The 13,468-nt window shown below is 18.4% G+C and overlaps 2 protein-coding genes across 2 annotated transcripts; one reads left to right on the top strand and one right to left on the bottom strand.

The window, feature by feature from the left end:
• Positions 1 to 649: 649 nt before the first annotated feature.
• On the bottom strand, positions 650 to 2,950 carry PADL01_1139000 (conserved Plasmodium protein, unknown function; the record flags this gene model as incomplete). Its single annotated transcript, XM_028682865.1, has 1 exon — positions 650 to 2,950. One exon carries the CDS (start codon positions 2,948 to 2,950, stop codon positions 650 to 652), a length of 2,301 nt encoding a protein of 766 aa, XP_028539101.1.
• Positions 2,951 to 6,483: 3,533 nt separating this feature from the next.
• PADL01_1138900 (conserved Plasmodium protein, unknown function) lies at positions 6,484 to 13,122 on the top strand (the record flags this gene model as incomplete). The annotated part of the gene is made up of 1 exon (XM_028682864.1): positions 6,484 to 13,122. One exon carries the CDS (start codon positions 6,484 to 6,486, stop codon positions 13,120 to 13,122), a length of 6,639 nt encoding a protein of 2,212 aa, XP_028539100.1.
• Between the last annotated feature and the right edge of the window lie 346 nt (positions 13,123 to 13,468).

Below are 13,468 nucleotides of genomic sequence, written 5' to 3'. Positions count from 1 at the left end.
CTGATATTATTTATACTTCACAAATTGATAGTATATAATAGTATTTCATTATTTTATATATATATATATATATATATATATATTTATTGTTGTTTATTGTTTTGCAAATGTTATCTTGTTTTGTTTTGTTTTATTCTATTCTATATTATTTATTTCTTTCTTTTTTTGTTAATTGAATAATATATATTTCATATATGGTGAATTCATAAACATTTAAATTAATTAAAAAATAAATTACTAATTAGCTTTAAAAAAAAAAAAAAAAATAATAATAATAAATTAGAAAAAATAAGAAAGAATAAGAAAAAATTAGAAAAAATTAATTTTCAAATTACAGACATATTATATATATATATATATATATATAATATATCAACTTAAAAAAAAATAATAATAAATTAAACCAAAACAATAATATAAATAAATTGCAACACATATTTATTATACATAAATGTATTATTATATGTGTATGGCATAATGATATAAAATAAGGCAGCTAGCTAAAATGGGAAATAAATATTAATATATATATATATATTTATTTATATATCAAATTAAATCACATATGAATAAATAAATAATATATATTAAATCACGTATATAAAAAAAAAAAAATTTAATTTATGATGTATAACATAAAAAACTGAATTTATTCATTTAACTTTTCCAAGGCATTCTGTATCTTTACTAAGTGATTATTATTGTCTGTTATCAAAGAGGATAGTTCAAGTATTTGAGAATTAATTAACACTAATTCTTGTCCAAACATTCTCATAACTTTATCAGAAAGTTTGGATGCTTCTTCTATATCGTTCGTTTGAAATTCTTTTAAGGTTTCTTTTGATATATTATTAAATAAGGCAGTTAATATTTTATTTTGTAAAGCTTTTTTATGTTCATTATTAGTACTCGGCATTTTTAATATAAAATTTATAGGTAAAAATTTTGATAACTCATTAGATAATAAACTATGTGCTTGATATCCTGGATGTTTCATAGAAAAATCTATTTTTTTATTTGGATTTTTTTGTAAGGATTTTAATTGATCACATACAATTTTACTATATACATTTCGATCATTCCAAATACCTATACACCTAAAAAATTTATTTATCATTTCTTCATAACCTCGTTCTTCTAATATATGTCTTAATACAGGAATAACAAATATATGTAATCCTTTATCTGCTATGGAATTAAATTTTATCAAATCGTTTTTTAAATTATTTCTTAATTCTTGAATTAAATGATTATATACATAAAATATAGCCATTTTAGAAGTTACACTAACTTTTTTATCTATAAATACATTAATCATAACTTCAAATAATGGTTCAGGTGGTTCTATAAAATGTTTTATGTAACAACAAACTCTTTCTATATCTACTTGTAATGTATTTAATACTCTTAAGGATTCTTCAATTTTAGATTTTGGAAATAACATATCGTTATAGCTATATTCCTCCTCTTTTTTGTTTTTATATTCATTTGTATCTTCAACACTACTACCATTAGATATGGAGGATTCTTCTAATGACTTATTATCATTTTTATAATAATTATACATACCACTTTGGTATTTTAAATTATTATCATTTTTTTCTTGATACATATGAAAATTATTATTATTATTATTGTGGTGGTTGCTATGTAATTTGTCTACATATTGATTTTTCATCATATCATTTTCATATATATATTCTTCACCTTCATTTGATATACCACTTAACGTGTTGTCAGTATTTGTATATATATTCGAGTCATTTTTATTAAGACATTTTTTTAAATCATTTAATATCATAGCTGTTTTCTCATTCGTGCTAGTTTTATCATTTTCTTCTTCTTCTTCTTCATCAATTGAATTATTAAAAGGAATATTTCTTAATATGGACAATTGAGTTAATACATCACTATTATTAGTAGTAGTATTACTTTTAATAAAATTTCCCTTATTATTTAAATTATGGTTATTATTTTTATTATCATTATCGTATTGATAATTATGACCACTTTGATCATTAACATTATAGTTATAATGTTTACCATATGGATTCACTTCATTTCCATCCTTTTCGTAATTTTCTGCTCCTCTTATATTTTTTTCTTTATATTTAGCATTCATATCATAAGAATTAAAAAAATCCCCAAAATTTTTGTTGAAATCATTCTGAGAATCATTAAAGTTTGTTAGAGGTTCCATATTATCGAAATTCTCTTGATTATTTTTTGTCATAATATTATGTAAGAACATAGGATCACCTATATTTAAATTATTATTTTCATTTGTATTATTTATATTATTATTTTTTGATGATGTAAATAATAAATTGTGAAGATCTCTATGTAATTTATTTAATTCTATATTGATATCTTCTTGTCTAATATCAGGGATGTTTTTGCCCTGATCATTCATATAATTATAATTATTATTATTATCCATATAATTATTACCATCATCTATATAATTATTATTATTATTATTACCATCATCCATATAATTATTATAATATTCATTATTGTAATTTTCATTATTATTTATATGATCACCACTAGAATAATTCTTATTATATTTATTACGATTATAATTATATCTAGGAGATCTCTCTTTATTTTCTCTACCATATTTATCTTGATAATATAAATTCGGATTTTTTGATTTTTGATGCATCCCACCTTTTTTATTAAAGGATGGATTATATTCATGGTTGCTATTCCTTTTATCAAAGCCAATTGTATTTCCTTCATAATTATATTTTTTATTTTTCATATTTCCTAAAAAGGGTGTATTATTATAAGTTCCTTTTTCTCCTTGCATTTTATTATTATTATTCACTTTATTATAACCACTATCATTTTGATATTTTCTATTATTTCTATAATTATCATCATTTAATTGTTTCTCATTTCTCTTTTTCCCTTTATCATTCCAATATTTTTTTTCATATTTCATTTTAAACCAAAAATATTCATAAAAAAAAAAAAAAAGGAAAAGATATATGCATATATTATATATATTATATATATATTTTATATATATATATAATATGCCGTTATGTTTTATATTAAAAAGAAAATAAGAATAAACATTCTTTTATTATAAAATAAAAATATACATAAGGTTGGTATACATTAAATTTTCATTTTTGTAGTGTTATATAATATGAAGTATTTTGTTTTTCTTTAAAGTTAACCTTATTATTTTATTTTATTTTATTTTATTTTATTTTTTTATTATAAATTAAATGCTTATTATATTGAACGTAATTATTTACATATATTTTATAAGTTTTTTTTTTCTTTTTTTTTTTTTTTTATATTATCCATCATATATGTAATCATTTCATTATAATATATATCTTATTATCATTTTTATAAAATTTTTTATATGTATAGCTTTTTTTTTTTTTTTTATTTCATATAATCTATTATGTGGCGATAATTTTATTATGAAATATTAAATGTAATATATTTTTTTTAATAGCAAATCATAAATTTTACATACATACATAAATAAATACATAATACATTCACTTATATATATATATTATATAAATTTAAATATATACTCTTTTATATTATATATATATTATTATATATATATATTTTTTTTTTGATATGGGACAGTTTTTCCTTATATAAATATATATATAAATATTTTGTATATATTTAAAAAATATGATTTATATATAATTTCATCATATATATAATATAACATATATGTAATAAGACCATAAATAAAATACTTATTATATAATAATATATATATTTTGCATATAAAGCAACAAAATATTTATATATATATATATAATAAATATATACATATATTTTATATATATAATAATTTTTCCCTTAATAATTTTAACTATTTTTTGTATCAACATGCATATATAGTAGATATGGTCAACCCACATAAAGATGCAATAAATAACGTTATATTTATATGAGAAAAATATAGTAAAAATATATTATTATTAGTAAATAAACTACTACTATATATTTATATATATAATGTATTTTTAGATCTTTTTAAAAATTTGTAGAATTATAAGGTTTTATATATTTTATTAATATTTATAGTATTATTGTAATATTATAATTAAATATTAATTTTTTTTTTTTTATTATTTTTTTCTAATTTGAAATGTAATTTATCCATATGTTTTTTTTTTTTCTATATTTTGTGAATTAGATTTTATATATTATAATATATGTATATAAATATATTGTAATATATATTATATATAATAAAATATATGTAAAAAGAAAAAAAAAAAGTACCATGATATTTAATAATGGTTTTTATACTTATATAATAAAATAAATATATATATTTATTATTTTTGTAATAATATCTATAATTAAAAGAAAATAAAAAAGAATGATTTTATTAATTTATTAATTTCATTCACTATTTTTTTTTTTTCTTTTCAAAATGGTTAAAAGTATTTAAAAAAATATATATATATATGTATGTATTAATATCTATATGTTATATGTTTATATATGTACTTTTAATTTTCACATTATTTAATTATTATTTCTTTTTTCTTTTTCTTTTTTTTTTTTCTTTTTTTTTTTTTTTGTTTATATTATAAATTATAATATTTATAATGATGACACCTAATTAGAAAAAAGAAAGTTATATATTATTATAATAAATTTATTGTGCAATAGAAAATAATGTGTTTTATAAATAATTTATTGTTAATTAATATATATGATATATCTTACACTCAATATATATATATATATATATATATATATATATAATATATTATACATTAATGTTTGAGGTTATTTAGTTTTTTAAGACACCAACATAATATTAATGTTTTATTAATCATATAAAAAAATAACAAAGTATAAATACGTTACATGTATATGAATCCATAGAGATAATATTTATATTATATTGTATGTAATATATATAGACATAGATTTTATGTAGTTGAATCTTTTATTTTTATCATTGTATAATTTATATATATATGTATATAATTTTCTTTAATTTGTTTTTTATTTCTTATATTATATATGTCTTTTTCATATTTTCATATTATATATATAAACAGTATATTAAAAATATACACACGTATTATATCTACATTATTATATTTATTTGAATATATATGTATAAAATATTAAAAAATTGTGTCTATATAAAAGAAAAGAATTAAATATTATTATCAATAAAATTTTATTTTATTTTTTTTTTTATAAAAGCACATTAAAATATATTTTTAATATATTAATTCTATATATATATATATATATATATATATATATATATTTATTTATTTATTTGATTATTTGTTTGTTTATGAATACATCATTTTTTTTTTTTTTTTTTTTTTCTTTTTCCTTTTTTTGATAATAATATGTTATTTTAAGCTAGAACAATATTGTTCTTAAAAATAATGTATATTTCAATAAGAATAAAGGTAAATAAAGAATAAATAAGAATATTCATATTAGTTATATGATATGCTTTGTATACATTTTTAAATAGAAGTATTATATCTTTTTGATATAATAGAATTAAGTATATGTGCATATTTAAGCATACACATAAGATATATATATATATTTATGTGATATATGTGTGTATATAAAATAATAAAATATCAATGAAAAAATAAAATAAAAAAGAAAATAAAAATATATATATATATATATATATATATATATATATATTTTTTCCATATTAGAATTTGTTATTTGTTTTATGTTCTACAAGTTATATAAAATTAATTTTTTTTTTTTTTTTTTTTTTTTTTTTTCTTTTTTTATTTTTTTTTTGCTCTATTTTATCTGCTTTTATTAATATTTTATATTCTTATTTTATTGTTTCATATTTTTATATACGATGAGAATATTTAATAATTAAAGTGTTCTAAATTTCATATTTATTTATCCAAACGATGTGTACACATATAATTATTATATAAAAGATAAAAAGGAGACACACTTATTTTTACAACCGCACATAAAATTGTATATATATATATATATATTTATATATTTATATATTTACATATATGTAGTGGCTTATATTTTAAAGTAAAATTAAAATCATTCAAGTTTATATATTTATATTAAAAAATGTGTATTAGTTAATTTATTTTATATATTCCCCAGCCCGTTATATTTTAATAATTAATTATTGAATTGTTTTATTTTTATTTTATTTTTTTTTTTTTGACGTAAAATATATACAAAATATAAGACATAATATATATATATATATATATATATATATATATATATATATATATATATAATATATGTATATATTATTTATATATATGCCATTAAAAATTTTTAGATAAAAAGAAATTAAGGGTCACAAAAAAAAATATTACATACATATATATATATATATATATATATATATATATATATATATATATGTAGAAATATTTTGTGGGATTATATTATTTATAATTTTTTTTTTTTTTTTTTTTTGGTTTTTATATAAAAAGAATGGTATTTAAAAGAGGTAGGGGAAATTCTCATAAATCACGAAGAAGAAAAAGATTTAAAAGTGACATTAATGAGGATATTAATTTAGAAGATAATGTTGGAATTATTGGTGAACCTGATTACAATGAAGTTTTTGAGGTAGAGAAAATAATAATGGCTAGATATAAAGAGAATTGTAAAAAGAAAAGAAATAATAGAAAAGATGAAAATTTAGATGATTTTGAATTTTATATAAAATGGAAAAATTATGATAGTGATGAAAATACATGGGAACCTTTTGAGAATTTAAGTCCAAATTTAAAAGGGCAAGCAAAAAAAGTTGCCTTACAATTAACAGAAGGAATAAATAATTGTAATAACAATGAAAATGAAAAAAATGATAATAAAGAGGAAAATATAGAACCTCTTGTGGATGATAATATTAATAGATATATAGAAAGAAATGTTATAAATAATATCGAAAAAAATTCTGAACAAAATGTTGAAATATATAATAATAAAGCTTATGAACAAACACGATTAGTACAAAGCATAGATGTATTAAATACAAACAAAACAAAAATGGGATTTATTGAGATAAAACCAAATGATATTGATGATGATGATGAAGAAATTATAAATATTATGAGAGAACTAGAAGCTGAAAATATGAAAAAAGAAAAAAATAAATTAAGAAATAGAAACTTCAACTTTTTTAATATTTCATCAAATTCTAGATTATCAAATGAAATTAATTCATATCTATATGATGATTCGGATAAAATGGATGATACTTATGTTGGTAAAAAGAAACCCGGAAATATAAAAAGCATCTTGTCTTTGTCAAACAGGATGAATAATGACGATAATAATGATAATAATAATAATAATATATATAATAATAATAATAATAATATATATAATAATAATAATAATAATAATAATAATATATATAATAATAATAATATATATAATAATAGAAATTATAATAATAATAATAATTATAACCACTGTAAGCATTCAACAAATTCATCTTACGATGCTAATAATAATTCAGTTAATCTTAACGATCTTCATCATTTAAATGAAGAAGAAAAAAATAATCTCTTATTTTTATATGACTCTGATGATTTAATAAAAAAAGACAACCGATTTGTAAATAATATAAATTATAATAATTTACTTCATTCAAAAAATGTAAAAAAATTAAAAAATAATTATTTAGAAACTTTATTAAATAATAATAATATAAATAGTAATGACACATTTGATGATGAAACGCTATTAAAAATGAATCCCAGTGTATCACGTTCTTCTAATTTATATTATAATAATTTTGAAAACTCAAAAACATGCCACCAACCAAATAGTTTTATTAATACAATTAAAGGTTCTAATAGAAATAATGAAAATATTATAAATGATCTTAATAAAGAAAAGGATGAAAGCTCTCAAAATGATACATCCTTTTTTTATAGTACAGATCGAACATCAACAAATGACTATGATATAACAAGTAAAGAAAAAATAAAACCATTACAAAAAGAATCCTTAATAAATCATGAAGAGGATAATGTTCAAGAACATCGTAAGTTATTATTAGATAAAAATGATGATAATAATAATAATGATGATGATAATAATAATAATGATGATGATAATAATAAGGATAATAATAAGGATAAAAATAAGGATAAAAATAAGGATAATAACAATAATGATGATAATATTAAGGATAATAATAAGGATAATAACAATAATGATGATAATAATGATGATGATAATAATAATAATACTAATAATAATACTAATACTAATAATAATAATAATAATAACAATCATAATAATAATAATAATCATGATAATAATAATAATAATCATGATAATAATCATAATAACAATCATAATAATAATAATAATAATTGTGATAATCATATTAAAAATAATACTTATAAATGTGATAGCAATCATTTGAATAATTTTATGAATGAAAAAAATAAAAATCATCTGATGAATCATACCCTTGACTCCTCTCTTGAAGACAATAATTATACAGAGAATTATATTTATAACTATTTAAATGATAAAAACAAAACAGATGATCATAATTCTAATAGTAATAACAATAGTAATATGTTTAATTATAATAATAATAATATGGACTTAAAAAATATGAAGAGAAATGTATTGAATAAAAATAAAGTAACAAAGTTTCTGCCTTCATATAATACTAGTTTTAAAAAAGAAATTTGTAATTTGAGAAAAAATATGAAGAAAAAATTAATTGTTAATGCTATGTCAAATAAATTTAGTATTTCTCAAATAGATGGAAATAATAGAAATAATGGAAATGATGAAAATAATGCAAATAATTCAAATAATGAAAAAAACTGTGACGATTTTAATCAGTTTTGTTTACAGAATGGTAATGATCCAATGAGAAAAAAAAAATTACATAATGAAAGGAAAAAAAGTACAAACAATAAAAATAATATTAATAATAATAATAATAATAATAATTATTATTATAATAATTACTTAAATAATGATAAACGTTCAGAAGAAGATAATTCTTTTGAATTTAATGATTCATATTTTACAAATAGTGCCAATACAATAAATCAAGTTAATAAACTTGTCCAAAAATATTTAGCTTTTCCGCGTAATAAAAATATTATGACAACTGATTATTTATTTAATACAAATAATATTAATGATAATAATAAAAGAAAAATATCATTCAAAGATAATAATATATCACTAGAAAATTATAATAATAATGAGTATTATGATTATCATCATATTAATAATAATAGCAATACTAATGTAAAAAATATGATACATAATAAAAGTTTTTCTGACTTTATTGATGAAGACAAAACATTTAAAAAAAAAACTGGAAAAAATATCATAAAAAATATGTTATGCAATAAAAAAAGTTATAGTAATAATAGTATCTATGTCAATCGTGATATCTCAGAATATGATGAAGAAAACTTAGGGAACAAAAATTTTATAAATAATCAAACATGTAATAATTACTTTATGAATTCGAAAGATTTACAAAACATATATTCTAGTGAAAAATATGGAAAGAGCAAAAAAGGAAATAAATGTTCAATATCAAGAAAAATAAATGATTATATATATAACAACAACAGCGGTAATAATAGTAGTAGTAATAGTAATAATAATAATAATAATAATAGAAATAATAGAAATAATAATTTTAATAAATTATTTGAATCGGAATATGATTCTGTATGTGAAACATTAATGAATACATATTGTAAAAACACATGTAATGAATATTCTAAAAAATTAAATAATGATGAAAATGATAGTTCAAATGAACCCATAAACGATATAAAATATTATATTAATGATAATAATAATAATAATAATTCAACTAGTAACTCTCGTCCATCCCTTATGCTTGACAACTCATCAGAAAAGAATTACGATAAAATAGAAGATGATATAAAAAAAAACCAATTAGAGATACCAAAAGGAAATCAAAAATATGATGCACATGTTGATGATGATATTGAAGATGATGATGATGATGAAAACACAGATAGAAATAATAATACTATTAAAAGTCCTATACACTCAGATATTATTTATAAAATATTAAATGAAGAAAAGAGAAAATCACAAGAACAAAATGTACATATCTTAAATAAGGAGAATATTAATGAATTTACAGAATTTAAAAGAAATGACAAGAAAAATAATGAAATGTTATTTTCTTCATCAGATGATATGAAAAGTAATATATATGGTAATGAAAACTATCCTTTTGAAAGTTTTAATAATAAATGTATATTGAAAAAAACACAACATTTATATAATACAGATATAAATAAAAATATTTCTGATAATAGAAATGAAAGTAATAGTACAAACAATAACAATAGTAAAAATAAATATGGTTGTTTAAATAGTATGACCATAAATATAAAAGATATTCTTGATACTAAAAATGATAAACGTGATTATTATATCAACGTTCTTGAAAATGTGCTAAATGCCTTAAAGGAAAATCGTACATATAATTCAATAGAAAATGTAAACACAAATGGTCATGTGAGAAGTAACTCATATACTGATACATCATCCATATTATTAAATAAAAAAATACAAGAATTGTCTGGTGAAAAGGAAAATTCTGAGAATTTTCAAAACGTAAAAAGACGTACATTTCATAATGATTCTATTGAATATACCAAAACACCAAAAAGAGTTTTCTTTGATATAAATAAGGAAAACCAGCAAAATAAGAAATCAAAAAAGAGAAATTTAATTGATGATAAAGTAGATGATAATAATAATAATAATAATAATAATAATAGTAATAATAGGGATGATAGCAACACTAATAATGATAATAAGAATAAGAAACATAAAACCGTTTTTAGTATATATAGTTCAATAAAAAACAAGTCTCGTAATATTTTAAGTAATATTAAATTAGGACATTTTCTGACAAATAAAAATAAATCACAAAATAATAAAGCCGAGGACAATAAAAATGCAGTTCCTATAAGAATAAAAAGAGAAAAGGCAGATGATCAATTAGAAGAGAATGTGGAAAATGAAGTGACTAATGATAAGGAAAATATGAGTGATAGTGAACACAATATAAATGATGATGGAAATAAAATGAGTGATGATGAACAATCTTATAGTGATGGTAAAAATAAAATAAGAAGTGAAGAAGATCATATAAATGATGATGATAACAACTTAAATAGTTATGATGAAGAAAGTGATTTTAATTATAATAAAAAAAATAATTATAAAGGAAAAAGCATTTTTTCGCGTTTAGAAATATTAAATGTAAATGTTGTCAAATTAAATTATTTAGATAAATTAGGAGAATATATTGATTCTGTTGATAAGTTAGCAATAGGTAATTTAGATTCCCTACTAAAAAATTTTAATATTTTAAATAATTATAAAGGTAAAGATAAAGTAATGATTTATTTTTTAAATCCTGGATTTCAAAAACGTTTATTAGAAGCTTATTCAAATATATTTTTACATTTTGATATATTTATAGATAATAAAACATATAATTTTATTTTTAATAATTGTGAATATGTTAATGTATTATTAGATCGAGCATTTTCTATAAAAAGAGATGAAGAATATAATAAATTGAAAAATATACCATCTTATGAATTATCGAAATATTTATATTTATTTTATGAGTTGGGCAAAATGACAGAAAAATTAAATACCCTTTTTAAAATTCTTTTTATACCTACACGTTTGAAACCTCATAAATATTATTTTCCATCTGTTCAATATTTTGAAAGGTTTTATATACATCTGTATTATAGAACACGTGCTGAAGGTGTAGCTGTTGATACTAATCATGTTGGTTATGAAAAAGTGGGGGATGAAAAAGTGGAGGATGAAAAAGTGGAGGATGAAAAAGTGGAGGATGAAAAAGTGGAGGATGAAAAAGTGGAGGAAGAAAAAGTAGAAGATGAAAAAATAGAGGATGAAAAAGTGGAGGATGAAAAAGTGGAGGATGAAAAAGTGGAGGATGAAAAAGTAGAGGATGAAAAATTGAATGATGAAAATTTTCAGGAAGAAAAATTTGAGGATGAGAAAATAGAGGATGAAAAAGTAGAGGATGAAAAAGTAGAGGATGAAAAAGTAGAGGATGAAAAATTGAATGATGAAAATTTTCAGGAAGAAAAGTTGAATGATGAGAAATTGGAGGATGAGAAATTGGAGGATGAAAAAGTGGAGGATGAAAAAGTGGAGGATGAAAAAGTGGAGGATGAAAAAGTGGAGGATGAAAAAGTGGAGGATGAAAAAGTGGAGGATGAAAAAGTGGAGGATGAAAAAGTGGAGGATGAAAAAGTGGAGGATGAAAAATTGGAAAATGAAAAATTAGAGGATGAAAAATCGAATGATGAAAAATTGGAGGAAGAAAAATCGAATGATGACAAATCGAATGATGATAAATTGATGAATGAACAAAATATTTCCAGTGAATATGATAATACTTCAGATATAATTAAAAAGGATAATATTTTTGAAAACAATATAAATGAAGAATATAATATTAATATCCTTGAGGATAAATCAGAATATATAATTAATAATGAATATTTGAAAAATTCTCCTGATGACATATTAAATTTCGAAGATACAATGAATGAAGAGAGTAGTAATAAAAGCTCTATAGAAAATAATAACATTGATAATAATAATACCGAAGAAAGAGATGAAAATAATAATGAAAAAAACAATATATACATAAAAAAAAATGATGATAATATTAATAATTGTATTATTAATGGTGGTACTACAACAGATAATGATAATGAAAATATTGATGATATAAAAAAAGATTCTAATAATTTAAGTACATATAGTAATAGTTCTACTATTCAAAATAATAATATTCATAATGAAGATAGTGATGATTATAATAATAATAATAATATTAAAGACATATCTATAACAAGTTACGTCTTGGAAGAAAGGTTATCATCCTTAAGTGTAATTAATAAAGGACATATAGAAAATGAAGAGTTAACAAAGAAAGAACAAAATAATGAAGAAGTAAATACCAAATTTTATGATTTCAAATCCAAATTTTTAAATAATAATATGTTACGAAAATTTATTAAATGAAAGTTTTATACATTCACAATATATATATATATATATGAATATGTTGGGGGTATAATACAAAATTGGATCAATAAATATATTTCCCATGCTATTGTAAAATAATGAATAAAAGAAAATTAAAGTACAATATATAAAATATATTATATTATAATATCCTAAAATAATAAATATTATTATTTACCAAATTAAATCTTCATTTTATTAATTAAAATTATTTCAATTAATAATCTATTTTGTACTTCACATATATATATATATATATATATATATATATATATAATATATGCATATATTTATTTTATATTTGCTGTTTTTTATTTGTGTCTTTCTATTTTCCTTTACCTTT

Source organism: Plasmodium sp. gorilla clade G2, assembly GCF_900097015.1.
Source record: "Plasmodium sp. gorilla clade G2 genome assembly, chromosome: 11".
Lineage (NCBI taxonomy): Eukaryota > Apicomplexa > Aconoidasida > Haemosporida > Plasmodiidae > Plasmodium > Plasmodium adleri (nom. inval.).
The sequence above is the reverse complement of the archived record's forward strand: the minus strand, read 5'-3'. Positions and strand labels throughout refer to the sequence as shown.